This window comes from Rhea americana, unplaced genomic scaffold (assembly GCF_003343005.1).
Source record: "Rhea americana isolate MKP2758 unplaced genomic scaffold, rheAme1 scaffold_273, whole genome shotgun sequence".
Taxonomy (NCBI): domain Eukaryota; kingdom Metazoa; phylum Chordata; class Aves; order Rheiformes; family Rheidae; genus Rhea; species Rhea americana.
The window spans coordinates 453571-481158 of NW_028186394.1; the positions used below are offsets into that span (position 1 = coordinate 453571).

The 27588-nt window shown below is 55.5% G+C and overlaps 3 protein-coding genes across 5 annotated transcripts; 1 reads left to right on the forward strand and 2 right to left on the reverse strand.

Annotated features, from left to right (window-relative positions):
• Positions 1-54: 54 nt before the first annotated feature.
• On the reverse strand, positions 55-3805 carry LOC146593995 (lipocalin-like). The gene is made up of 7 exons (XM_085308307.1): positions 3638-3805; positions 2220-2359; positions 1823-1899; positions 1449-1562; positions 959-1060; positions 635-660; positions 55-233 (listed from the first exon to the last, which is right to left on the reverse strand). The coding sequence occupies exons 1-6, from the start codon at positions 3734-3736 to the stop codon at positions 635-637; spliced, it is 558 nt and encodes a 185-aa protein (XP_085164433.1). The 5' UTR covers positions 3737-3805; the 3' UTR covers positions 55-233.
• Positions 3806-7346: 3541 nt separating this feature from the next.
• Positions 7347-12588, reverse strand: C8G (complement C8 gamma chain). Its single transcript, XM_085308321.1, has 7 exons — positions 12088-12588; positions 10473-10609; positions 10032-10102; positions 9508-9615; positions 8551-8652; positions 8202-8240; positions 7347-7612 (listed from the first exon to the last, which is right to left on the reverse strand). Exons 1-7 carry the CDS (start codon positions 12220-12222, stop codon positions 7599-7601), a joined length of 606 nt encoding a protein of 201 aa, XP_085164447.1. The 5' UTR covers positions 12223-12588; the 3' UTR covers positions 7347-7598.
• Positions 12589-12929: 341 nt separating this feature from the next.
• FBXW5 (F-box and WD repeat domain containing 5) lies at positions 12930-27054 on the forward strand. 3 transcript variants are annotated; one of them, XM_085308313.1, is made up of 9 exons: positions 12930-12956; positions 13128-13344; positions 15910-16067; positions 16708-16882; positions 17787-17935; positions 19361-19847; positions 22820-22967; positions 24022-24234; positions 24924-27054. In XM_085308313.1, exons 2-9 carry the CDS (start codon positions 13149-13151, stop codon positions 25168-25170), a joined length of 1773 nt encoding a protein of 590 aa, XP_085164439.1. In that variant the 5' UTR covers positions 12930-12956; positions 13128-13148; the 3' UTR covers positions 25171-27054. The 3 variants fall into 3 exon arrangements, with proteins under 3 accessions (XP_085164439.1, XP_085164438.1, XP_085164440.1); XM_085308312.1 differs by having other exon boundaries at positions 12933-12979; XM_085308314.1 differs by lacking the exons at positions 12930-12956; positions 13128-13344 and adding exons at positions 13370-13542; positions 13630-13969.
• The last annotated feature ends 534 nt before the right edge of the window (positions 27055-27588 follow it).

Below are 27588 nucleotides of genomic sequence, written 5' to 3' on the forward strand. Positions count from 1 at the left end.
ACCCTGGGAAGCTCCCCCTCCTGTCCACCCCCCTTGACGAGCCAGCAGACAAGGGCAGGGGGCTGGTGTTTTATATGGGGCTTTGGCAGGGAAGGGGTACAGACATGGAGTGCAAAGGTAGAAAGTGAACGGTGATGCCATGGCATGGGAAAGACGGGGATGGGGTGGGGGGGTGGCTGCTCCACTCGTGGCACTCTCTGTGCTCCAGCCCGGCAGCAGCTCATGAAGTCCGCCTGGAAGAGAGGGGAGGCAAACACAGCTGAGCTGGGGGAAGAGGAGGGAAAGGATGGGGTGGCACTAGCACCCTGAGCCCTGCGCCAAGCAGGTGGGCACCAGCCATCCCACAACCCAGGGTAACGCAGTCCTGCGGGGCTAGCTTTCCTGCATGGTGGAGAGGAGATAAAGTGGCTCCAGGGACTACAGGAGAGCTGTCCCCATGGGGGACAGCATCAGGGAGCTCTCCCCATCCAGGGGAAGAGAAATCCCCAGGGAAAGCAGCTGGGATGAGGCTGAGCAGCCTGACAGGGCTGGGGCAGGGTGCTGGGGGGGCTCTGCAGTATGGAGTGTCTCCAAGTGCCTCCTCTATAAGCCACCACATGGGGCTGGTCTGAGCACCAGCGAAAGCAGGACTCACCTAGGCAGCATCAGTCATGCATTTATCTGCAGAAGGAACAAAACCAGAGATAAGCTCATCCACGAGCTCAGTGAGACTACTGCCCTCCAAACCCTTCTCACAGGACACCCACAAGGGGCTCTTCCCACCTGTGCCTCCTTCTGAGGCTAAGATCACAAAGGTATATCTGTTTCAGGCACAAGACAGACATGCATCCCATCCCATCCCATCCCTTCTGGCCTCAGCACAGGAGGACCCATGTGGTTGGAGGTGCCAGGCTCATTAGGGCTCAGCATCCCACCACCCCATCTGACCTCTCCAGCCTCTCTTCCCAGCTGGTCTTACCTGTTTTGGGCAGGATGAGGATATCTTCATCTGCCAAGCCCTGTTCCTTGGAGAACTGAGTGAACCTCTCCAGGCGCTCAGGACTGAGCTCCTTAGTCCTGCCTGCAACCGGAAGAGCAGGACCACTCAAAAGTGAGAAAAAGCCCCACTACTCATCACCTAGCAGGCAACACTGGGTTATATGGCCCAGGGGCAGAGTAAAACCAGCAAGAGCTTGGCAAGTGTAATTCCCTTCAGGAAAGTGGTCCAAACCCAGCTATGCCACATATCACTCAAGGTGACAGGTTTCACTGGTCACTGGATGCTGGGCAGGACCTCATGTCCTGGCTGCACCCACAGGCTTGGGCAACCCAACCATCATCACTGGGAGACCTGCCACCCTTCCCCCATGGGAAAGATCTCCCAGCCAAGGAAATCTTGGGAGAGCCCGTTCATTGGGGTACAGGGTGGTGGGTGGGATGTGGTGGTCTTGGTGCTGGCAAATACGTACTATAGAGCAGCACCATGGTGGAGGTGCCAGTATTCTTGGAGATCTGGGTAGCCACCAAGGCGTACTCGTCATAGTTGGTCTCCACAATGCGGATGTCATGCTTGCTGCCCCAACCTGCAATGGGCAAAGAGGGCACATCTCAGCCCAGCACACCAAGCACTGCTGCACTCTGCTATGCCCTGACAAGGGCAGGGAGTAGGCAGATAGCCCCAGGCACAGCTAACACCAGTTCCAGGCCAGGAGCTGGAGACAGCAGTGCCCATGCCCAGGACACAGGGCTGTGCCACTGAGGTGTGTGCAGAGGCTAGGTCCTGGCACCATCCTGCCTTCAAAAGGATGTGCTGGGACTTTGGCCTATGGGGCCAGATACTTACGTGTGCTGGTGTAGCTGAACCGTCCTGGCTGCTCTGTCTTGATGTAGAGGCTGTTCTTCGTCTCACACTTATCAGCCCTGGGAAGCAAAGTGCAAGATTGTCGTGGGGGCTGGACAGGAGCTGCCTGTGTGGCCATAGGGGAAACAACGGCACCAACAGCCTTCCACAGCACCCGACACATAGCTGTCAGATCTGCTAGTAGCAAGGGAAGGCAAAACACCTGATACCCGGCAGGATCATGCTCCCTGCCACTCCGAGGACACCTGCCATCCACCAGGAAGGCCCTTCTGGGGTCAGGGAGGTGCAGGGAACAAGGTGACCCTTGAGTATAGCAGTCTGGGGCTGCCCCCCATCTCCCCTGGTGCCAGCAGTTCACCCATCATGTTGCCTGCCTCACTTGGGGTAGGTGGAAGTGACTTCCAGGTTGCCATCTGCAGTAGCTGATACGACTGTGGTGCACATCTTCATCAGGTGCTTCTTGTCCTTGAACCAGTTGGAGTTGGAGGCCAGGCCAATGCTGTACCATTTCCCTGTGAACTGCACATAATCTCATCTCAGCTGCAGGCCAGCAGCTGTGCTGTGTCTTGCCTGCCTGACACCTGCTGCCCCACGAGTGGCAGCAACAGGGACAAGGCTCAACCCTCAGTTGACCAGGAGCACCTGGCTCAGGCCACTTCTCCATCCCATATCAGTCTATGCCTTATGACGGGACTGTATCCTGACATCTTCGTCACTCAGGGGGCTTCTACAGCCTTTGGAAAGTCCTACACAGCTCCTGGTCTCCACAAAACCCAGAAGCAAGGAGTCCCCCTGAATGACATCATGCCTTTCATTTCTCAGCACTAAGAGCATTTTCTTCCTATTTTCCCCATGTCCTGGCAGGAGGACAGGAACGTCCTGCTTAGAAATGCCATCAACATCTGGCCAGGGGCACAAAGAGTGCCTCCATCACTGCTGTGGCAGGTGGCATTGTTTGTGGAGGTGAGGGGCAGGTGCCCAGGACTGCAGCAGCCCAGCTTGGGCCAAGGGCCAGCATTGCTGGTGGAGAGGCTGCTCTGCTTGCCCCAGCCCGCTCCCTGGGGCCACAGTCCAGAGAACCCCGAGGGGAGCTGTCTGCAGGCACTGGAGTTGTCCAGGGTGGGAAGCACAGGCAGGCTGAGCTGGTTTGGCAGAAAATGCCCCGTCCTCGCCAGATCTGCCTCCAGCCCCATCACCTTCCCAGGGCAGTTACATCCCTCCGTTCACAGACCAGCGGATATCTGGAGGAGCCAGCAGTATGGCCACTGCCCCAGCAAAGGGTGAGCCTGCTCTGTGCCCCATGGGACCCCAGACTTGCCACCTGCCTGGAGCTGCCTTCCTCTGCCAGGAGCAGACTGTGGCCTGCCCTCCATGGAGCATCCGGCTGCAGGGGGAACTGGGGAGGGCAGAAGGGTGTGTGGGATCCCCCCGCACAGCAACCCTTGTTTCTTTGAGACCTCTGTCCAGGGGTGGCTTGGGGACTGGAGGTCTGTGGCCCCTCTCCATGCAATCTGTCAAACCAAGCTTGCTTTTCTCAACCCCTCCCTCCAAGACCCCCGTACATCTATAGAAATGCCACCAAACCAAGCTACACCAAATTGAACCACCAGAACCTCAGAGCAGCTGAGGGATGAGGAGCTAAGAGTGCACCGGGTGCCCTCTTCCTTCCAGAGCCCAGGACAGCCTGGTCCCGCTTCCATCTGTAACACACCCTCTGCACATCTGCCAGGAGATGATCCCCACCACACGTCCCATGCGCCCCCACGCCAGCCCCCATGCCAGTTGGGCTGCTGTCACCTGATCCTCCTGGAAGTCAGCTTGCACAGGAACGTCCTCCTGAGCATGCAGCGCCCCGAGCAGGGCCAGCCCCAAGATGCTGAGCAGTGTGGCCTGCATGTCTCCCAGCTCTCTGCCCTTCCCTGTGCTGAGCCGAGCCGAGTTCAGGCGATGTGCTGGAGTGCTGGAGACTCGGGCGAGCTCCCTATTTATGGGCAGGCTGTGTGATGGCCCCGGGGGGCAAGCGCTGCAGGCAGGCCAGCCCTGTCTCCCCCCCGTGCTGTTATGCAAGCGAGAGCAGGGGCGAGTGCCGAATCCGAAGTGCAGCCTGGGAAGCAGCAAATTTTTCCCTCCTGTTGATTTTAGATGTTTGTCTCCGGGTGCCAAACCTCCCTGCAGCAAAAACACAACTTGGAGCCAGTTTTGCAGCTGTCCCTGCCTCTCGGTGCAGCAGAGAGCTTGGGACCGGTGTGGGGAGAGCCAAGGCTGGCCACCAGCATGGGAAGTGGGCCAGGGCCACCTGGCCCAGGGTGTCAGGACTAAGGGGCAGGGTTTGTTGACTGCCCTGATCCTTGCAGAACAACCTCACTTGGGTTCAGAGAGGGGCCAAAACAACATAGAGGGGATACTGGATGCCTGCCGTGCCTGATCCAACATACAAGACCCATGGCCACCTTTGGGCACTCCTATGGGACCTTCACCTTCAACCTAACCCAAGTCCCTGCATCACCAAAGGAGCACCCTGGCCGGCCCGGCTGCCCACCCCAGGCCCCAGGGCCTCCAGATGTTTCGTGAGGAAGAGAAAAGCTCAACCAGCTCCATGGCTATCACGGTCGCACTTCCCTCTGACCCCCCTCAATTCCAGGGGATCAATGTGGTTTTACAGCCCTGCTCCCTGTTGTGCTCGTCTGGCTGGAGGTGTCAACATGGCTGGGGTACTTCCCGGCACTCAGGGGCGCATGGTCCTGCAACACTTCTAAATCCAGGCTGGACAGCGTAGGTCCAAGCCAGTCACCTCCCAGTGCCAGCCCCAGATCTCTGTGGGGCTGGGCTTGCCTGCTCCTCAGAGAGCTCTGGTGCACCCAGGGCTGTGTGTCTGAGATGTCCGTCAGCACCATGTCCTCACATCTGCCAAGGGCCTGACCATGTCACCTTCCCCAGGCCGTTGGCACACCAGCCCAGCCAACTGGGGAGGGGAATTGAATTGGCAGAGAAACGTGGCTGGTGGAAAGCCAAGAGTGGGGAACCCAGGGTGCCCAGCGGGGGAATGAACTCCAGGTTCCTACCACCTCTCCAGAGTGTCCCCCGGGGGATGCCAGGCTGGTGTCCCAGGGCTGGGGGTGGCAGTGGCAGAGGCGGGCAGCTGGGCTGGCCCAGCTCAGCCATCCCTGCTGGGATGCAGCGGGCAGAGCATTAGCCTGGCTGTGCCTCTTGCCGGGGCCGGGGCTCTGGCCGGCTGCCCGGCTGCCGCCAGCCTGGCCGTCGGCAGCTCTCCCGGCAGCGTAGCCTTGCCAAGACCCTTTATGTAAGGAGCCTGTTTTCACAACAGCTGTTTTTTTTTTCCTCTCGGCAGCCCACCGGGCCCTGCGGCCCCAGCACATTCCCTTCCCCATGTCCAGCTGGGAGCCGCTGCTTCCCCAGCACAAAATGCGCCGGGGGCCGAGCAGGCCTTGGCTCGGCAGCTTTATTAAAACAAAACAAAAGCTGAGCGGAGCGGGACTGAGCATCACGAGAGCCTGGCCAGGGCCCCTGCATGAGCCCCGGCTGTGGCTCGCTGAGCACCAGCTGGTGCGCAGCCCTGCGGGCCCTGGTGCCTCGGTCCACCCTGGGGTGCTGGATGCAAGTTGCCAGCTGGCGTTGGCACCCCACCGGTTGCCGAGGTGCTGGGAAAAGTTCTCTCTTCAGCGGGCAATGGAGGCCTGGAGGATCCCTGTGCGTCCCTGCAGTCCTGCAATGAGGCAGGCTCCGAAGCCATCCCTCTCCCCGAGTAGCCCCTGCACCCTGCCCTGGGTGGCAGGAGAGGGTGCCTAGGAGGGTGCCTCAGGGTGCTCAGCTCTCACAGCTGGCAAAATTGGGCACTGGCCCGTGGCAAGCACAGAAACGTGGGGATATCAGCGATGTGGGACAAGTTGAGCCCACTGCTGGAGCGGAGCAGGGCAGAGGCAAGAAGACAGGGTCTGGATGGAGTTACATAGGCTCCAGAGAGCCAGAAAGGGCTTCTCCCTTGCTTTCCTATCTCCAGAAGACCCTGGTCATGCGCACCCCACCATGCTGATCTCCACCGCAACGCAGCCCCCTCTGGGGAGCAGCGTCACCACTGGGTGCGGGGCTGAAAGCGAGCTGCAGCAGCGGGACCGCAGTCCGTAACACGACGACGCTGCGAAGCAGCAGGTTCGGCCAGGAAGCCGTGCCGCAGCCAGAGCTGCCAGCCAGCGGAGGGGATTTGCGAGCCCAGCCGGACACGAGTGCCTCGCACGTGGGCAGCTGGGACAATGGCCGGTTTCATCGGGGGCTGGCAGCGGAGCAGTCACGTGGCGGGTCCTTACATAACTCCCCTGATAAACAACATGTGTTAACAGTTTCCACTAAGATTGCAAAACGCCCACGCCGGAGGCAGAGGGTTATTTCCCTCCGTAGGGGCTGCAGGGTGGCCAAGGCACCCAACCAGCCACTTGCAGAGGGGCCTGCACGTAAACAGGTTTCCAGTCTGCTGCTGGCTCAGCACAAGTGGCCAGGGGCTGCTCCCTGCCCTCTCGAACCTCCCGGCCTGCACTGGGGTATAGGCACTGCTCACCTAAAACACCCCAGCCCCACACAGCAGTGTGGCAGCCCTCCACCAGGCTGAACACGTGTCAGCTTGCTTGGGAAAGGGGTCTTGTGAGGGGCTGCAGCCCCATGCTTTACAGGATCCAGTCCCTAAATCCTGGTTGCATCCCTGCCTCCACGCCTCTCGTGGCCTCTGCAGAGAACTGGATGCTTCCTACATGCAAGGGACTTCCTCTACTTTGCTCTTTAGCTGGGCTCTGCCTGGTGCAGGGCAGGATTTGGGAAGCCGTTGACGTACAGTGGTCTGACTCCAAGTGGTAGCAGCCCCTTGGAGAACACGATCTGCAAGGCTGAGGCAGGGAAATGGGGTGTTTCACTGTCCCAGAGGCCCTGGGGATGGGAAGCAGGACCACTGCCGGGCTAAGGTTTCCTCTTCCAGGATCTCCAAGGTGTGAGGGATCTCGTGGCTTGTCCTGGGAGAACAGCTGATCCAGAGTAGGTCCCCAGCAACTCCCCAACCTGTGAAGCCTGACAGCACCAAGCTCCATGCTTTCCCACAGGTTCAATGTTGACACCATGCTTTGCTGTCACTGAGCTCTGGGCACTTCCTCACCTATGAGCCAGAACAACTTGAATTATAGGACCTGAGAGTATATTAAGAAATGTCGTAATTCCTGCCTTGGCATCTCATCGTTTGGGTCAGGCTTGAGGACAGGAGGACAAGGTTGTGAGTAGGGGCTGCATGTCACCCGGCACCACAGGCAGGGGCTCCTGGCTGCATGTACCCTCAGTGGCACCAGGCACCTGCCCAGGGTGGGAACAGCATGCCAGGGCTTGGTCCCCAAGCCGGGCCCAGAGGTAATACCAGCAAGCTTGTTCCCAGGTGAAAGCTGTACTGGCCTTTCTGAGGCAGAAGGCCTAGGGGCAGATCAAGGGGGTGACACACCTGAGGCCAGGACCCTTTTCCAAGGTGTTTATTGGGATATCATTGGCAGCTGCAGGAGCAGCAGAGCAGAGAGCAGAGGGGTGACACAAAGCTGCAGGGAGACATGGCAAGGTGTCAGCACAGCTGGAGGACCTGGGAAGTCCTGTGGAGCAGGCAGAGGTATCTGACCAAAGCCTGGCCAGCCTTGGCTCTTGCATGGCCCTCTATCTGCAGGCAGTCAGATGGGATCAGGGCTGAGTTCTGGAGACCTCCCGGCAATGCCATCTGTATCTACACCTTCGTTTCTGGAAAGGAAAGAGGTGTTGAGGGGCTGGGGGACATACTAGAGCCTAATGGCCTGGCTGAAGACTCACCTCTGCCTCCCCAAGTTCCAATGATAAATGATGGAGCTGTCCCCGGGGATCCCAGCCTTCACCCCAGGGTGCCCCTGTCCCCAGGGATCCCAGAACAGACCAGCCCTCACCCCAAGAAACCTCAATACAGACTCCATTAAGCCCATATAGGGGCCAAATGGGGCTTTGCATTGCCAGGGTGCAGTTGATGGCTGCCCTGGGGGATGTCTTGCCCCCTCCTAGCTCTGCACAAGGACATGGAGGGATTCCTGGGACAGTCCTTGCTCCTTGAGCCAGACCAGCATGCCCACACTCATTGGGCAGAACCACACAGCCATGGCGAGCTGTGGGGCCAGCCCAGCATGCCCAGCCTGCAGCCAGAGCAGGGAGAACCACTGTAGCACCCATCACCTTGCAGGCGCAGCCCAGCCCGTGTGGGCAGCACCAGCCCCAAAGCTGGGCCCCAGGTGGGTCCATGTGGCCCAGCCTGAGCTTGGTGCACAGAGGAGGTTCAGTGTCTCGCTGGAGATCTGCAACTCACCGTCAAGGATGTGGAACTCATCCACAGAGTCGCAAAACCCTGCAATAGAGAGAGGCCGGGATGGTCACTCTGCCTGGGCACCTGGGACACCTTCACCTTGCACCCCAGGACCACTGCTAGGGCACAGCCCTGTCCTTTGCTGGGAGGGAAGCCACAGCATGGGGGCAGGTCCCATGTGTCTTTGCTCTCTCGTGATATGAGGCCACGAGCTGCTCAACCCGCTTTTGGACATGCCTGCACTCCTCTCCCCATGTCAGAGGTGCCAGCACCAGAAACCCCAGTGCCAGATCCTCGAGCACAGCCCTCACCATGGACGCTCCGCGCTCCCAGGGGACCACACCCCATCTACCGTATATGGGGAAGTAGTAGGTCACATCTTCGTTCAGGCCCACAGCCCTGACATGCTGCTCGAATTTGTCCACAACAGCATCACTGACCTGGCTGGCCCGTCCTGCAAGGGGAGGAAAACACATGCCATCAGTGGCCTTGGGGGACAGATAGGATGTCTGTCCCCATCAGAAAGCTCCCAGCTCTCCCGGCCCCCTGCAGCAGAGGCTCAGGGCCAAAGGGCTTTTCAGCTCAGAAAAGCCGGTTACAAAACCTTGCCACTATCACAGCAGTTTCTGCTGATTCTCAGGGGGAAAGCTGCAGTTTTTCAGGGTGAAATGACCTCTCATTTGACCGTGACATCAGCTGTGGGGAGGGACAGTGTGCAGCAAGCAGGCAAAGGTTGATATGCCACAAACCAGTAAGCAGAAACATCTCGATTCACTCAGTGGTATTTTCCTCTCTGTGACTGAGCTGCTCCCATAGGGACAGTATTTTCTCTGAGTCGACTCTTTCCATTCTCCTGCAGTATTTGAGGACAAAATTCTTCATCTGGTGACAAGGCCCTACTGAGCTTTTCCATGGACACACTTGCATCTGGGTCCTCCATTGACCTGGAGGGTTCAGCATCCTCTGAGTCCAACACCGGCCTATCACTTCCAAATCACCCCAATCCTGCTTCCTCCAGTTTTCCAGCCAGTCATGACCCAGCTCAAATGTGCTGGATGTGACCCCACCAGCTTGCATGTGCCAGACATGGTGCCACCAGCTCACATACGCCGGCTGGTGAACTGACGGCAGCAAGATGCCTGATGGGAAGGGGCACAACCCAGGCCTCTGGGCAGAATGTTTAGCCCCTCACCCCAACCTTGCTCAGTAATACACCCAATTTGGAGCAGCTTTGCTGTGCATGGGGTCCAGACATCAACCAGCACCCATGCACCTCAGCTTCCAAAGCAGCCTCTCAGCATTGACTTACCGTAGAGCTTGACAGAGATGCTCTGGCCCTTCTGGTAATAGACGATGGCATAACTGCTGTAGTCCGTCTCCCCCACCACCACATCCACCTTGCTGCTGAAGCCACGGCCTAGGAAAGACAGCCACAGCACAGAGCAATGCTGCTTAGCTCCTAGGCATTGCCAGCATCCCCTCTTCGGCATGTGGTGGGACTGGCACCATCCAGGGGCCTTGGCTTTACCACAAGAGGGGCATACAAGGTGGTGAACATCAGGGCCAGAGCTCGCACATCCTGCTCCCCTGTGGGGATGGCATTTCCAGTCAGCAGGTACTAGCCCACCACTGGTTGGTGCTGCCCATGATGGCATTCAGCACTGAGCACTTTTGGAGCCCAGGACTGAGATACTGAGGGGAATATGGGGTGAGATATTGGGATATAGGGGAAGAAGACATCATAGGACACCTGACCTCCTGGTCAGGAGCAAGGCTTGGAGGCTTTGGATCTGCAGCCCTTATGCCACCCCAGGCCAACCTGGCATTCCTTACCCTTTAAGAGGAAACGTCCATGGGCCTTGGAAGGGAGGTAGTGTTGCTTGATTTCCCAGCATATCCCGTCCCTGTGTGGGGAGAAAAGGACTTTGTGCAAGCTGGAGAGGACCTACCATGATGCCAGGTCACTGCTCTCCCTACTTGCCAGGGTGCATACAAGACATGTTTTCTCAGGTCTTTGTTTTCTCCAAGGGAGAGATGCTGCTAAGGGTCATCTGAGAGCCCTGAGGGGCTACAGTGAGAGATCTAGAGTCCAAAAACCTGGCAAGCCTGAGTGCTCACTGATCCCTCCTGTTTCCCTGCAGAGATCCCACCTCTGCTTTGCCACCAGAGGCTTATCATTTCCTTGGAGCCCATAGCTGGAGCACTGGCCCTGGTTTGACCCGCCTGCAGCATCCCTGTCCCTCCCTGGAGTTCTGGTGGGCCAGTGTCACTCACAGCTTCCTGAAGGTGCTGATGGCCAGACTCTGCCCTTCAACAGTCATCACCACTGCCGTCGCCTCCAGATGGTGGCTGTGCTCTGCCAGGTGGCTGCAGCGGGAGGCCACACCAACGAGGAACCACTTTCCTGCGAACTGCATGGCACAGGGCTGGCACCGCCTGCCAGGCTGCAGCCCCTGGACCACCACCACCCCAAGCCCACAGCTGCATGGCAGTGAGAGCCAGAAACCTCCCCGACTGACCCAGCATGGGGGCTGCCTGCAGGCCAGGGTGCTCCCCCAGCCATGGCCATGCCGAGCCATGCTGGCACAACCCTGTCTGGCCAAGGGTTGGATCCTGCTCCTGCTCCCCAGGAGAGGGGACAGGAACAGGCCCACCCAGGGCAGAGCAAGCACCAGATGCTGCCAGGCTCATCAAGATAGTGCCCGTTTCATCCCGGTGCCATTGCTGACACAGCCAGGAGGTGCCACAGGCTGAGCCCTGCTGGCCTGGCTAGGAGTGCCAGCTGTTATCAGTGAACAGAGAAACATATTTCCGTAACGCTTCCCCTTGTTTGTTATCCTGCCGTGCCTACCTCCCCTTGGCATGCCCAAAGCTGCTGCTCACTGAGGGCCCTTGTTCAGGAGCAGGCAGGTGGGAGAGAGAAGGACAGATAAGAGGTGGCGAGGAGCCAAGAAAGCCATAGACTCAACCTGGCACAGGGACAGGCTGAAGCAGGACAGCTTCAGGGAGTGGCTCGGCAAAGACGTCCCCTCGAGACCTGACACTGCCAGCAAGGGTGAGAGCACCCTGAGAGGTCCTGGGCGTGTGGGTGAGCAAGCCTCAGCACCCCACACCACAGCCCAGGCCGGGCAGCCCACAGGACGCCCTACTCCCCCAGCAGACTCCTCATGCTCCTGGCTGCAGATGAGCACCTCGAGCCCCAGCACCTGGGACAGAAGTTGTGCCTGGTGCCCTGGGGGGAGCCGTGAATTTCAAAGACAAAATCAAGAGCAATTGGACCGACCTTGACTTCGCCACGGCCCCAGGGCTGAGCAGCGCAAGTACTGCTGGCAGCTGTGGGAGTAGAGTGTCCCGGGGGATGGCAGCCAGCCAGGGCCGGACTGCCTGCGGTGAAGATTTGGCCTTTGAAATCTGCCCCATGCGTCACTTCTCTGGACACCTTGCAGACCCCAGGGACAGGCACTTCTCAGGGTTCAAGCTGTGGGGCTGAGCTGCTCTGGACAGCTGAGGGCTGGGGGGACACGCTGACAGACCAAGTCTAGGGGGGTKTACTGTGAGAGTACACCCCCCAGAGACCCGGTCTGGGGAAGGCACTGGGGGCCAGATCTGGGGGGTGACATGCTCGCCAGGTCCTGAGGAGAGACATGCCTGGGAGTCAGGTCAGGGAAGCGCCTGCTGCTGGGCCAGGTAACAGGGGGGGCCACGCTGCGGTGCTGGGCTTGGGAGGGGGAAACACTGCAGCCCTCCGCGTCTCTGAGCTCTTGCCCCCCTCTCCCCCGTGCTGCTCCGAACTGAGCCGGCCCCCAGCTGCAGGCGCCCCCAAGCCCAACTGCGGCCAGGACAGGCTGGGAGAGCGGCCGGCAGGCCCCGAAATGCCCCAGCCCCTCACCTGGGGCAGGCTGAGGCCCTGCTGAACGGTGACCTTCTCGATGGGACTCTGGGGAGGCGGGGGCCGCCTCCGCTTCTGCCCCTGCGACGCCGACAGGAGGAGGGCGAGGAAGAGCAGGGTGGCACGGGGGGCCATGGTGCCCGCTCAAGCCCGCAGCGGGGCCCGCGTCGCCCTGCCGCGCAGTGCTGGCCGTGCCCTGGCGGGACGCGGGGCCGGGGCAGTGCGGCCGCTCTGACGGGAAGCGGCGGGGCCGGGCGCCGGGGCCGGAGGGCGCCGGGGTCACGGCAGCGGTGCGGTGTCGAGGGCCTGCCCAGGGGCCAGGCGGGGCTGGCGCTGGAGGGCCTGGGGCGTGGGGGCAGCGGGGGCGACACCTTGGCAGCCTTGGCCTGGTGGGGCAGGGCTGGGCCCGGGGCTGGGCCTGGGGGCCCGGGGGCGCTGGTCCTCCTGCTGCCAGCCCCGGCCCTGCCACGGGCCCTGGCGCCCCCGCGCCACCCACCGAGACGCCCCCACCCCGTGGAGGGCAGGGCTGGGCCGGGGGCGGGGCCTGCGTGGGGGCGTGGTCTGAGGGCGGGGCGTGGTCTGCGTGAAAGGGGCGTGGCCTGAGAGCGGAGGGGCGAGGCCGTCCTGCAGGGGCGCTAGAGAGCGGAGCGAGCGGGCCGCGCTCGGCTAGCAGCGCCTGGGGCGTCGAGGGTGGGCGAGGGGAGCGCTCTGGGCTCGATTTTTACCCCTTTGGGAAAGAAAGCCGCTTGGTGATTGGACGGGGGTGGGGGGGGAACCACCGAGAAGGCGGCTAGAGCGGCGCATAAAAGCCGGGGCGGAAGTGAGGAGTGAAGGAGGCCGGAAGCGGTGCGAGAGGGAGGCGGGGCAGGGTAGGGCGGCTGGAGCCGTGGAGGTGCTGTGCGGGGGGCGGCCTGAGGGCTCTGCTCGGGGCGGGCGGCGGAGAGCCCGGGCGGCGGGAGGCGGCGGCGGGAGGCGGCGGCGGGACCCCCCGCGGCGGGGCCGGGCCGGCGGGGCCGGCCTTCACCCGCGTTTGCTTGCAGGCGCCGCGGCAGGATGACACGATGGAGGCCGGCGGCGGCGGCCCCCTGCTCCCCGACAGCGTCCTGTACGAGATCTTCCTCTACCTGGACCACGTAGACGTGCTGGCGGCGGGGCTGGTGTGCCGGCAGTGGCACGCCGTGGCCCGCGACGAGTTCCTCTGGAAGGAGCTCTTCTACCGCTACTACCGGATCTCCCGCGAGGTGCCCCGGCACCCAGGTGCGGTACTGCTCGCTGCCGGCCCGGGGGGGGGTCCCCGGCGGGGCTCTTTGCCCAGTGATGGCTCCGGTCGTGAGCCCAGAATGGGCGTGAGGGGAGGCCTCATCTCCCCGTGCTGCCCGGCCTTCCATTTGTTGCTGGCGCTGGTGGCGGCGGAGCTGTTAATCATGTCTTATCAGCAGTCCACAGGCTTGGATGGTGTGAGAGAATCTGGGACTGCTCGTGCCCTTCAGAAAGGTGGTGTCAAATGTTTGAAAACGCTTAGACTTTCCCTTCCTTTCACAGCAAGGTGAGGTTTTTTTCAGCCTCCTGCAGCAGGTTTCCTCTGGTAGCCACTTCACAGCATGTCTGAGTGCTGCTGCTCTTAAAGAAAGTCCTGAAGGGATGCAGTGAGTTGCTTTGCCCTGCTGTATTACAGCCCTGTTGGGTGCTGTGGTAATCACTGCAGGCTTTTCCTGATCAAGATTGGGACCTTTCAGCAAGCCTTCACCTTAGGCTCTATCACTTCCTTGTCCAGACTAGAAAGAGCTGGAAGTACACAGTCAGTCAAGTTTACATTTCCATATGGCGTAGGCAGTAGCTGTAGCCTGGCTCTAGAGGGTAAACATGCTGTCTGGAGAGGGAGGTGGGTGTGCAGAAACTTAATTGTACAGTGGGCAAATGCTAATAGCCGACCCACTTGCTAGGACAGGTCTGACTTGATCTTGGCCTATGACTGCGCTAGGAAAATGACCTATTAACAGTCAGCATCAACTGTGAGCCTTGCATGGCTTTCCCCAGCTAAAGCTATCAACAGGCTCAGTGCTGGCAGTTGTACAATCATAGATCTGCTCTCTGCTACTATTCTGGTCCTGTCTAAGAAGGTGACCTAATGCTGTCAAGCTCTGCTAAGACAGGCCTTGGGGATCTGTTCTTAGGAACCCTTGTTGTCAAGGTCAGTCTTTCCTGGAGTCAGAAATACCTGTCCCTAGCATGCTGAAGAGGTCCAGAAGGGCTATGTGCCCTCCTCTGCCCCAGAGGATATGCACGGTGCTGCCAAGGACAGTTTTGGCGGAGGGAAGTGTGGCTTCTTGTTCATGAGTTACAGTTGCTGCAGAAGGATGAGGAGAACCTGCAAGGATGAAGTGGTGGAGTACACAGGTCTCCCTGCAGTAGGGAATACCAGTACAGGAGGGGTCTGAAGAAGATGAGATGTGGGTGTGATGACTTAGAATAATGCTTGATTTCTACTTGCACGGGCTCGATGAACTCTACAGGGTTGAAAAAGTTACCTCTAGTTTCTTCTTTGAGGCTCTCTGACCAGGCTGTGTTTATTCGTGCTCCCTGGCTTTTGTAAGCTGACAGCCCTGTTCCTTAATGTTAACTGTGAATGAGTAGTGAATGTGATTCAGTAATATATCTAGACACTTCTCAAGCTGTACTTCTGGAGCTGTGAAAATCATCCACAAGGTTCCTGGGGATGGGGGTGCCAACCAGTCCCAGGAAAAGATTGAAACATGAATTTGGGAAATCACCTGCCAGCTTCTTGGTGTGGGATAGGTCTTTGGTTTGGTTAATAGTATCCAGGGGGTCTTGCATGTAGAAGTGTTGGAGCTGCTAGGGCAGATGGGGTTTGTCCAGACTGCTGCCCTGTTTGATGGGCTGGGACTGAATGCCTCAGTGGGTGGTGAAGCCCCCTACCTAGTAAGCAATGTTGGGATGTCCTGGCAGCAAACTGCTCCCTGCAAGAGCAGGTGTCTCCTGGACTCCAGTGAGAGGTTTCCAAAATATCATTCAGTCTTGTTCAGTGTAACTAGGAAAGTTGGCTATTATCCATATAAATGTCTAATCTTGTTTGGTTCTTCAGAATTTGCTGCTGCCAGAAGTCTGTAGGTTGCCTTATTGGGCACTTCATTAAAAAATCTGTTTGCTTATGTACTTACTGGCCTTTGGTATGACTTTCCTGGGTGTGCTCCAAGCTATTCTACTGCAAGATTCCTCTTCTGTCCTGACAAAACGCRTCCAGCTCCAGTTCTTCTCTCGTTTTCCTCTTCTGTTTCACAGAAATTTGTCTCAGTCTCATACCATTTCTGGCTCCCTCTTAATACTGTGTCTGAGACAGATAATCAGAACAGGGCCCAGTGGCCCAAGGAACAACTTTCCTTTCATCATACAATGAATTTGTTTTCATTAGGCTGGTGTATGTCTGCAGTTCCAACTGCTGTTTTGTCCTGCAGAAAGTTTCCTTAGATAGCTAACAGCTATTATCTGGCAGCTGTGCCCTGGTAGGTTCTTTTGGTGGCTGTAAATGGTTTAGAAAAAAATGATGTGCTGAGGAATTGTGTTTACTGAAAGAAAGGGCTTTATGTGGGGGAGTGGGGAAGCTACTGAGAATAAGTCTTAGGGCTTGCTAGCAAGGGCTGAAGCTGTAGGGACCTTGGCCACAGCAGAGCTCCCAGCATTGCTCACAGCAGTTGGGAAATTCCTTTTTTCAAAGTGCTTATCTGTGACTGCTGTGTCTTGTTCGGGTCTGTCTTTTTCCTCCTGCCTGTGTTCCTGTCCTATGTTCTTGCTCATGTGTTACAGCTGCCATTTCCTGGTATGATGAGTTCCAGAGGCTCTACGACACCATCCCTTGTGTTGAAGTGCAGGCTCTGAAGGAGCACAATGATCAGGTTTTGCATCTCAGCTTCTCCCACTCTGGCTGCTTGTTTGCGTCATGCTCCAAAGACTGTACTGTCAAGGTAAGGTGGCAGTCCACCCCACGCAACTCTTTCCACTTTGTAGTAGGGCTCAGCCAGGAGAGCACACCTTACGCTTTAAGAAGCCTGTGGAGAGGAGAGGTTTTGACCAGGTGTACCTAGACTTGCATCTGTTCCTGCAGATGCTGAGCTGTCCTCAAAGCCATAGAACTAATGAGACTTGCAAATGTAGCCTTGAGGATTGTGGGTTCCAGCTCTAGCATGTCTGAAGGTGGCAGAGGTGCCTGCCTGGCTCTGAGTGCTTCCTAGCTGCAAATCAGTCCTGCATTGAGCTGTGGATATAATGGGGACCATGGGGATAATGGTCTACTGCAGAAGTTGTCTTGCGTGAATCTTGGGAGAAATGTCTCCTGACATACTGAAAATACAGCTGTAGCAGTAACACTTGCTGCTTGACTCACTGTTGAGAAGCAATTCTGCATTCAGTTATTCTCCAAAACTGTTGGCCATTTTTCATGAAGAGAATTAACAGGGAAATCAGAACTTGGAGGCAATTAGCTAGGCAGTTTTTTTWTTATTATTATTATTATTATTATTTCCCTCCCCTGGTGAGTACTGGCAGGACAGGTAAAACAGAACAACTGTCAGGCTTCCTAATGGCTTCATAACTGTCTGTCTTCAGATCTGGAGCAATGAGTTGGACATCTCCCTGCAGCACAGCTCCAATATGAGGCCGTACAACTGGAGCTACACGCAGTTCTCCCAGTTTAACTCAGACGACTCCCTCCTCCTGGTATCGGGTGTCTTTGTGGGGCCTCACAACTCCTCGTCAGGAGAGATTGCTGTAATCAGTATGGGTAATTATTGCCCTTACCTCTGTTGGGGCTTCCTGGTGCCAGGGTTTGCTTCCTGTCCTTGCTATTAGCGTGTGCTGGGGCTTTGACCTCTGCTTGTCCTGCCTTTTGGCACTTGTGCAAAGGGATCTTTATCTCACCATGCCATAGGGTAAACTTTCTGGATAAAGTTAGTTATCTGTGTTCAGGTCATCATGTCATCACCTAGAAGAGCAGTAGTCTGGCATTAATGTTGTCACTTAACTTCAGTTCTAAGTGAAAGTCTGGGCAAAGCAGGAGTTGCCCATATTACCTGTTGTCTTGAAGCCACCATTTCTGACCCACACCAGTACTTGCTGTTCCCACCCTGAGGTCCCATATGGCTTTGAGGTGCAACCATCCTGGCCTGCTCTGGCTTTTGTGCTCTAGTCCTGTGAACCCCACTAAGCCCAGCTGAGTTATCTTCTGCTGTGTCTGTGCTGCACTGTGCCAAAATTAGGGAGTGTTGCTACGTGCATAACTGCATCGTTTAAAAAGGCCCTAAGCCACAATGGTGGGAGGCTGGGAGCGTGCTAAGGAGTCTTGTACCTTAGGCCTGTTCTTGTCCTCGAGGTGTCTGCTTTGGGCCATGTTTGGAGAGATGACATGAGGCTAGATGGCTCTCTGGTTTGACACAATATGGCTGCCCTTATATTTTGTGTATGCTCTCCTCCCAGATACTTATAAAAAAGAGGAATTATCTATGTCCATAGCAGTGACTGGAAGCTGGCCAGTCAGTATCTGCTCAGCTTCTGCTAAAGGCACTGCATCAGTGCCTCTTCTGCTGTTAGCCAAGACTTGAATCTGCTTCCCATGTCTACTGCTGCTGTTTCTCTGGAGCCCTTGTAAGGAGCCATCACCTCATGCTTGTGTTTCCCATCCCTTCCAGAGAACTTTACACTACTTTCTAGAGTGAGGAATAAACCCTATGATGTGTTTGGCTGCTGGCTGAATGAAACCAACTTGATTTCTGGCAATCTCCATCGGATTGGGCGTATAACCTCCTGTTCTGTGCTGTGGCTGAACAACGCTTTCCAGGTGAGGTGCCTTTGTTCTGACTTCACAGGCAATACAGCTTCCTGCTGGCTCTTGTGGGAGGAAAAACTGCTGAGGAGGTGTGAGAGGGAGATATGACTGAGTTGCCTTGTCTTCTCAGTTGGTTTCATCTGGCTTGCCCTCAGGATCTTCAGCTGGAGGCCACTCCTGCATGAGGTCTCTCTGCACTTAGTGTTGTGGTACCCGTTGCAATAGTCTCTGCCTCACCTTCCAGCTCTGTACCCTCTGCTTCCATTATCTCCTGCCCCATTAATAAGGATAAGAACTGGAGTGTAGTACCCTAGTGCTTGTCTTGCTGAAGGGGGAAGTGGAGGGAGTGCAGCAGGGTTGCTAAACTCCTTCAGTTCACAAAGCTGGATCTGGGAAGGCTGTATGCTGGCATGTACCGAGCATGTTCCCAATTTCCCTGTTGGCAGCCGTGTGTGCTGTTCGCTGGTATTGGAGGGGGGTGGGAGGCTGAGCTTAGTCCTGCCTGCCATTTGCTGAGACTTGCAGGCCAGGTGCTGTCTGCTGTGCTGTGATGAGACCTGGAGGTCAGTGTGCATCAGTCAGACTATCTGTTGCTTGTTCATTCTCTGCTGCTTGTGCACTGCCTTCTGGATTCTGGCATGTTCCTCTTCCATGTCTTGCCTCTGTCACAAAATGTCACAACTGCTCATCTTGTTTTTTTCTTTGACTCAAAGCTTTGGTGCTGACCCTAGATTAAATCCTCTGTAGCTGTGTTGCATTGCAGTAACCCTTCCAATAACCACATGCTTGTGCTGCACTGACACTACAGCATTAGTAGTGTCTCCATCCCCAAGAGGCAAGGAAAGGCCTTGCCCAATTTGACATAGCTGTTGAAGTGTGCCTGCATACAGCCAAAACTCTGTGCTAGAAGAGACCTGCTGCTTGGGACTGGGCACTGAGAACTCAGCTGATCCTGAGTACATGCAGGGGTACATGCAAACTCCAAGAGTACTGCAATCCTCTTTCTTGGTTTCTTGGATGCCAGAAGCGTGGCACTTCATACTGCACCTATGTTTATCACAGAGGCCTGTTCCTGAAATTCCTGTCATGCGACAGGCTGTGCCAGCTAATGACCTTGGGTAGGGAGGTGGGAGCTAGGCTGCCTGGCCTCTGTGCTTCCAGCTCAGCTGTTGTCTGCCTGCATAAACCCAGTCCTTGGCTTTCTGTCTCGGCACTCCCACCTCCAAGGAGCATAATGAAGCTAGCCACCTCTTGGACCGGTTCTCAAGATTTGCAGTGCTTTGAGCTCCCCAGATAGCAGTGCTGAGAGGAGTTGGGTGCTTGACTGGAGTCCCCTGGGTGGGTTTAAGGTTATGGTGAGTGCCTCTTAGAGCAGAGGCTATAGGATCAACATGCCTCCAGTGAGGTGGTTCCTGCTTACCTCTCTTTTGCTTCCAGGGTATAGAGTCTGAGAATGTGAATGTAGTCAAGAGACTGTTTAAAATCCAGAACCTGAATGCCAGCACTATCCGGACTGTGATGGTGGCTGACTGCAGCCGGTATGATTCCCCAGACCTGCTCCTGGACTATGAGGAGCAGCTAGCTGCTTCTTCTACCTCCACCTGCCCAGTCTTTGATCTTGGCAGTGACAGTGAGGACGAAGAGGCCAAGCCCAAGCAGACTCCAGAGCCAGCAGGACAGGAATTGCCAGATGATGGGGATGTGACAGCGGAGGATGGGCTACAGCAGTTCTTTGATGATATCATGGAGGGCCACGTGAGGCCTGCTGTGACTGAGACCGAGCTAGAGACAAAGGTGGCTGAGCTATTCATACGCAACAGAACTAAACCGCCCGAGCTGAACTTGCTCCCCACGGACAGCAACAGCAAGACAAAATACTTGATCTTTACCACAGGATGCCTCACCTATTCTCCACATCAGATAGGTAAGGTTGTAATCTGAGCTCCAGGGCATACCAGCTTCCCTGGGGGCATGGGCTGAGAGTACCTGCAACTACGCTCTGACTTTCAGTCTGGAAAAGCTTACTGCTTATGTGTGTATTGAATGAGCTGCAGTTTTGCTCAGGTTGCTGGACTTGATGCAGGAGGCTTTTTAGGTGCCTGTGGTACCTGGAGTGGGTTCTACCCATCAACCATTTGTTTCAAGGCTTTTTGGTTTCTGTCAGGCTTGACCTTCAGCCAGATGGAAAACTCATGATAAGGGGTAAGCAGAAGATTGAGAATGAGCTCCTGACTTCACAACATCAGCCATGAGTTGCGCACAAGCGAGTGGATGTGAAGGACAGTGGTTGCCCTGACAGGGGCTTGTGGGAGGGTCTCAGTCCTGTTTTATTTGTGGAGAGGGCTTCCCAACAAGACTGGTTTGAGCGGCTTAGAGTTGTGTGTTGCTTGTTTGGCGTTCCTCTGCTCTGGGACAGAGCCTTGCATGCCTTTGCGGTCGGCTCTGAGGGGAGTACTGCCAAGCTGCCTCCCTCGCTGCCTAGTGTTTAATAACACATCATGTGGCCTTTAGGTCTCAGTGGGACACCTGAGCAGCTAAAAGCTAAAATGCTGGTTTGTTACTGAAAGGGTTTCACTGTAGGCAATTAGATGCTTCAGCAAACATCTCCATGGCAAGAGTGTGATTCCAGGCAGCCTGCTGGCTCTCAGCCTCTGCTTGCTCAGCAGGGTACAAGGGTCTGCAGTCGTAGCACTAGCTAAGCAATAGTGCTGTGGGTAACCTTTTTCTGGGTTAGGACTTTCCCTTGTTATTTATGGCTCTGTTGTTGGGCCACTGGGATTAGAAGAACCTGACATTATGTGGTGAAATAACATGGTGATGAACAGGTAATCTGTCTAGCTGCTTCTCAAAGCCCCCAAGAGCTAGTCTAGAAGCTCAGTGGAAGGCACTAGGCAGATCAGTAAAATGTGAGGAGGGAAGGAGAGCTGCTTCTGGGCAAGAAGACTTCTTGTAAAGCTGGGCAGTTTTAGTTCCTCTTGCTGCTTGTGCTATTACAGCCTCTCTTCTGGCTACAGGTGCTCTCACCCCTTCTGTACCAGTACAGCTGAATAAGACAGGATAGATTGCTGGGAAAGGCTGTTTCCAAAGCTGTGGACAACCTAGAAAAGAGTTGCTTTGTCTCTACCCACTTAAGATAGGAATGCAACCTGGACTGAGTGTAGCTTTGATGTTCCCTTGCTCCCTTCCACGACTGGGTCCATAGACAGGCGTGACAGGCACCAGCCAGCTCCCTGGCCTTGGCCCGCCTTTGAAAGCACAGCAGCATGGTGGGTGGTCTGCTGTGGTTCAGTCCTGGGAGCAGCGTGCATCTTGATCCGCCTGGCTGAACAAATGCTGCGTTACGTGCTGGGACCTGCAGTATGTAAAGGCAAAGTGTGGTGTTAAGGTAGCTGCTGCCTTTGGACTCTTCTGACTTCCAGCAGAGCCTCCCTTGGCCGTGGGTTTTGGTGCCTCTGAACTCCAGTGACTCCCTGGCCTGGAGCCAGCACCCGCAGCAGAGACTGCCTGTTCTGAGAGATGAACCCTGGCTCGGCTCCTCTCCCAGCCATGAGTCACTGCAAAAGGCTTTGTTTGCCCATAGGTTAGTGTGTTCAACCAGCCTTTGTGTATCTTCTCTCTGCCCCTGAGGAACTGGTACTTGAAAGAGCTTGCTGCTGTACTTCTCTCACCAGTCTGCTGGGCTAGAGTTGCTGGTGGGAGCCCTGCTGCTGGTGTGGCCAGGCCTGCTTCTGGGCAGTAGCTCAGTCTTGCCTGATCTGCGACTCACAAGCATCTCCTGCAGGCATTTCCTGTAAGCTTCTCTTTGCCTTGTGCTAACTGTAGGTCTGAGTCATGGGCAAATGCTGTCTGCTCGGCTGGTGTCTGCATGCAGAGATCATGTAGCTGTTTAAAACTGGGATTTTAGGTGCTGTCTGAATGAGGAAAAGATGCTGCTGAGCCTTAGCAGTTGGGTTGGAAAAAGCAAAGATTTCTGTCCTGAAGTCCTTCATGCACCTATGTTCAGCTGCAGTGATTTGGTGAATGGCCTTGAGTTGAGGTGCAATGGGGTATTACTCCTACCTCCTTTGGCTGCCAGAGAGGGCCAAAACTGAGGGTGTTCAGCAGTGATTCTCTCAGAAGGGTGGTGGGCTTTATTCCAATTTCTCATGGACATGCTGAGAAGGTAAAGACCACAAGTGCCCAAGAATTGCTGAGGCTTATGGTTATCCAGGGAGCTCTCATACATTGGGATCTCTGTAGCTGGAAGGGGRAAAGGACTTGACCCATTGCACGTTTTTCCCTTAGTCTGGAAGTTCAAAAGCTGTAAACCACTTGAGTCTGGTTTTGGCTCAAGCCCCTGTTATTGGAGCTCGCCAGGGCTGACCTCCACCTGAGCTTGACGGCAAGCAGTGGGGAAAGCCTGCTGCAACCAGCATGTTTCCTGGGCTTTCTCTAGGCTGGTTATTAGAGGAAATGGATCCGGCCCAAGAACTCATTTCGGGGAAAAACCTTTCCACAGCTAGCGTGTCTTCTGGAGCCAGCAGAGCTCCCTTGCAGTTCACAGAAGCTCTACAGCCTCACAGGAGACTTGGACCCAGGCTTGGAACTAGGCGTGGCTGTGCCAGACAGGGTGGCAGCAGGGTGGTGAGTGTCTTGCTGGCTGGGGTTGAATGTGCCAAAGCATAATTTATGTGCATGTTCCTGGCCAAAAGCACCCCTAGCAAGAGCTTGAAAGAAGCTAGCAGAGATAGGAGCCATGTCCCAGACCCTTTCTCAGTTCTTGGCCAGAAGTGAGTCAGTTCTCCTTTCTTAGCAGCACTAAGGAAAGCTCTTCTCCGAAGCCTGGGGACTCCATCAAACCTGTTGTGTGCTAGCAACMAACTGCAGAATGGGCTGACTTTGCTTTCTGTCCCCAAGGGATTAAAAGGATACTGCCTCATCAGATGACAACTGCTGGGCCAGTGCTTGGAGAGGAGAGGCGTTCAGATGAGTTCTTTGACTCCTTGGATCATGTCATTGACATCCATGGGCACATCATTGGCATGGGCCTCTCACCTGACCACAGGTGAGTGTGATGAAAGGGAGGCATGTAGGGTGGGTGCTCCCTTGTGGCTTTAGTCAGTGCGAGGTGTGCATGGCACAGTCAAGGGTGGCAGTTGTTTAGGGAGTCTGTGGGATGAACAGGAGAAGAAACAACTTCCTCTGTGGGAGGAGACCTGTCTGCTTTAGAGTTGGGATGAGGTACTCCACTTTAGGGTAGATTGCCCTGCTTTTTCTGGCTGTACAAAGTAGCTGCAACACTCAGAGCAGCTGGAGTATCTTACTCAAATGCCTGTAGGCTCGGATTATCTCCAGGGACTGATTTGCATATGCATATGGCAGAGAGGACCCTGGACACTCATCCTGGATGCTAGCAGTGAACTTCACCTTCTGGAAAAGGCACCCTGTGCCCTGCAAGAGCACTTGGCCCTGCTGCACATAACCCAGTCCTGAGGGAGGTGTTGCAGGTTGCGGAAGTGCTGCTAATGGAGGGAGGTCTCAGTGCTGGTGGTACACTGGCCTAGAGGACAGAGCAAGGAGTCTGCTCAGGCAGTTGCTGTCCATCCACATCCTATTTCTAACCTAATGCTGAAGATGTGTAGCTCTAGTGTCTCCCCAGATCTCAGCAGGAGAACTTTCTTTCTTCTGCTCAGCTGAGCCTGTTTGGGTTAGGAATCAGGCAGGGAGCTTTGTAAGACTGAAGGAGCTTTGTAGGAGTGAAGGAGCTGACCACAGCAATGAGCCTTGTCCCTGAGGCAGACTGGTCAGATGCTCTGCAGCCACCATGCTTGGAGTTGGTTTTTAATGAGACCAGAGAGGTTCGTCCTAGCCTCTGGGGCCCATAGTCCCAATTGTGGTGGCCCTTTTCTTCCCATAGAGGACAGGAAGTGGTTCTGCAGCAGTTCAGAACGTGCTCCTGTATTGCGGACTGGATTTTTAGTTAGCAGAGCTGCAGGCTTGTTCATTTGCCACCCTGCCAGCCTGGCCAGTGGGAAAGGCTCTTACAGCTGGGATTCTGACTCTTCTGAGCATGTGGCAAGGTGCTGGGGTAACCCTTCTGCTCCCCTCCCTTCCTCAAGGTACCTGTACGTGAACAGCCGGGCCTGGCCACGGGACTGTGTGATCTCGGACCCGATGCAGCCACCTCCCATTGCCGAGGAGATCGATCTGCACGTGTTTGACCTGAAGACGATGAAGGAGGTGAAAAGAGCCCTCCGTGCGCATCGGGCCTACACTCCCAACGAGGAGTGCTTCTTCATCTTTCTGGATGTCAGCAGGGACTTCGTAGCGAGGTACGTAAGGACGAGGGCAGGCAGGAGCCTAGCCCCAAGTCCAGTATGGCAGGGAGGGCCCGGGGTCTGGCACCATGGGGCTGGCTTGTGCAAGCAGGGCTAGTTGGCTTGCAGGAAGCTCCTGTGTGATATGAGCAGAGCAAGAAACTGGAGATCTGTAAAGAGCAGAATGACTGAATCACCAGGTGTTGATGGGGTGTGTTAATGAAGGCTGTCTGCTGTGGTGCTGTTGTGAAATCAAAGTGGAAAGAGGAAACATTGGGGTTTGGCAGTGGGTGGCAAATAACCTTCTTGGGGGCTGCAGGCAGCAAGCGCTGGTAGAGTGAGTTGAAGGGATCTCTTAAAACAGCCTTGCTGCTGTAATGAACAGGGTGGTTCATGCTGCAGCACTTGCTGGCAAACCTAGCTGTGATTTCAAGCCGACAACCCGCCTGCCCACATATCCCAAGTTCCTTTTCAAAGGCTTTTCTTGCTGCTGTGAGGCCTTATTTTGGGCTCTACTACTGGGAACCCAGTCTGTGGCAGAGTCTGAATCCCAGAAGGAATTTGCCCAGGCTGCAGGACTGGAGGCTAGGGCTTCTGGCCAGGTTGGAGGCAACCCCTGCCTGCACAGAAAGGAGGAGGTTGGGAGAGGCAGGTTAAACGCGACTGCCTGGGTAATGTCCTTACTGGTATCTTGTCTGATGCAGTGGGGCAGAAGATCGCCATGGCTACATCTGGGACCGGCACTACAACATCTGCCTGGCCAAACTGCAACACGATAATGTGGTCAACTCGGTAGCATTCAGCCCAGTTGAGCAAGAGCTGCTCCTAACAGCCAGTGACGATGCTACCATCAAGGTGTGGCGCTCTCCTCGCACAGTGCGAATCCAGCAGACCAGGAAGCCCAGGCCTAGAAAACTGCTCTTCTCTTGGCTCATGAACCAGAAAAGCTGAACCCAGGTACACCTGCTCCTGCAGCTTCCTCACTCCAGCCACTTCCTCTGGAGCTTGCAGAGCTTTGAGCCCTGCGCAGTGGAGATGAGCTCTGGGCACATGAATCCCATCAGCAGAGTCAGGAGGGACCTCAGCAGTGGGAATTGCTTCCTCCTCGGAGCATCTCTTTCAAAGACAGCGCGTAAGAGCCAAGGGCCTGTTCCTGGGTCTGACTGGGCAGCAGCCTGAGCTGGTCACTGCAGGGCAGTCTCCCCACAGCTTCTCACAAATGCTGCTACTTGGTCACAGCTCTCTCCAGGTGAGATTTGGTCTCTTGAGAACAGACTGAGGCCTGTCTCCAGCCTTCGTACCATGTGAGCCTGGGACATGGCTGACCTTGCTGAGAGCTACTGGCTGCAGAGCACTTGGCGAAAGCAGTGGTACAATGCTGTACTGCCTTACTGCAGGACTTCTTTTTTTTTTTTTTAATATGGTAGTTTTATTAATGTTTGTTTGTCCCAGACCTCCGCGGGCAGTTCATCTAGCTGCTGGGTGTGCTGAGTGCCTCCTCCCACACAGTGTTTGGACCCTGAGGAGCAGTAAGGATTGGAGGGCTGAATGGGCCATTGCAGTGAAAGGGCAGCCAGGGAGACAGCGCTGGGGCTGCTGCTGGACAGCCTGCCTTGCATCTCAACTTGGCATTTAGCGCAGCCCTCTGGGACGCAGCCAGCTGCTATGTTGATGCCTTTGTTAGCAACTAAGTACTGATACCACCAGTTCCCAAATCTGAGTTTGTGGTGAGCTGGTGGTAACATGGTGCTGGCTTTGCCTGTCTTCCTCTGCTAAGAAGCACTTAAATAAGCTATGGCATTGGTAACTTATATTTATTCCAGGGGATCTGCTGCCCCTTCCTAAAGGGACAGCTCTGAGGATGGCTGGTGGGTCTTATGGTCACCTCCCTCCCTTGCTACTCAAATTGCGGCACTTTAGGTTCTCTTGGCATGTTCTCTGTGAGTAGGTGTGGGCACCCATAGGTGCCTGCAGGTATTCACCCATAGGTGGAGACACACAGCACTCCTCCACCTGAAGTGACAGTTGAATAAGCTTCCTCCTACCTGGGTTCACTTGCCTTGGAGTGGGAGGGTCAGCTCCTCTTGGGGACCCCTCTGAATGCAGGAGCTGGCTCTCTCTAAGCTATTATGAACCCAGTGTTGTTTACTCTGTATCTGTCCCTGAAGATCTCCTCTTTCCAGCAGGTAGCCAAATGTGAGAGTCTAAAATTAAGCTCCTAATCTTGACTTGGCCTAGATGGCTGAGAACTGGTCCCAGAGCCACTGCTGGCCGGCAGTGACCCCAGGAGCTGGGCTTCAGGCCTGCGTTTGGAAGGGAGCCTAGGCTGAAACACAGCCTGGAGGAGGAACTCTGGGAATCCCGAGTCCGCTGGGAGCACTGCAGGGCAGCTGTCTGTGCCACTCGCAGTGGCTGGGTTGCAAACAGACTTTATGGAGGCAGCAGATACTGTCTTGATGTGCACTGATGGCTTCAACAGCTCCTGAGGTCCTTGACAAGGGTGTTTGTATCCTTTTTCTGTCCCACTCCCTTCCCCCGCCCCCACAGGTGCCCGTGGCTTTATCCAAAACCCTTGTACTCAGGTTTTTCTGTCTCTGTATGACTTCCAGAAAAAGAGGGAGTCCTTTTCTGGGTGTGTGCACGAGGTCTAAATCCAGTTATGTATACAGTTACACAAAGTAACTCAGTCTCTACCTTCTTCCACTTTCCCCCAGAGCTTGTGAAATCTTCTTCTCACTTTGCTCTGTGTAGAAGTGAGCAAGGCACTGAGGGTTTATGTTTGTACTAAGTTTTGCTCTTCACAATGGCATTGAATAAATATTCTGCTCAAGCATCTCTGCAATGTAAGTTTGTTTTTCTTTTTAAGAAGCACTCTTTTTCTACTGAAGTGAAACTAAAGCCACAGTTGTAATACTAATTTGTCTACAGGTATTGCCTGACCTGTTGCATTATAGGTAGCAAGCTGATTTATGAAGATTCTAAAATGTGAGAGCAAGAATCCCAGAGCACACGTTTTACTTCGGTTGCAATTCTCAGTGGAAATGATAAAAAAAAAAAAAAAAAAAAAAAAAAACACCAGGAAAAAGGCAGATAATTACCCAGCTCCTCTTTGGCCTTGGGAGAAGAAGGAGGGGGAGCAGAATACATTGCTATTGCCAGGCAGCGATGTCCTTGAGGAAAACAGCTCTGTACTTTCTGGAGTGCAGTGCAGCCCTTCCTTGAGACAAGGGGGAGAGTTATGGGCTCTGGGGTGGTCTGGGACCAGAGCAGTATTTCCCTGGTGTCCTGCAGCCTCCTGCTGCTCAACTTGGAGCATCAGGTAACAGTGAGCAGTTCTCTCTTTCCCTGGTCCCTGGCATGGACTGGCCT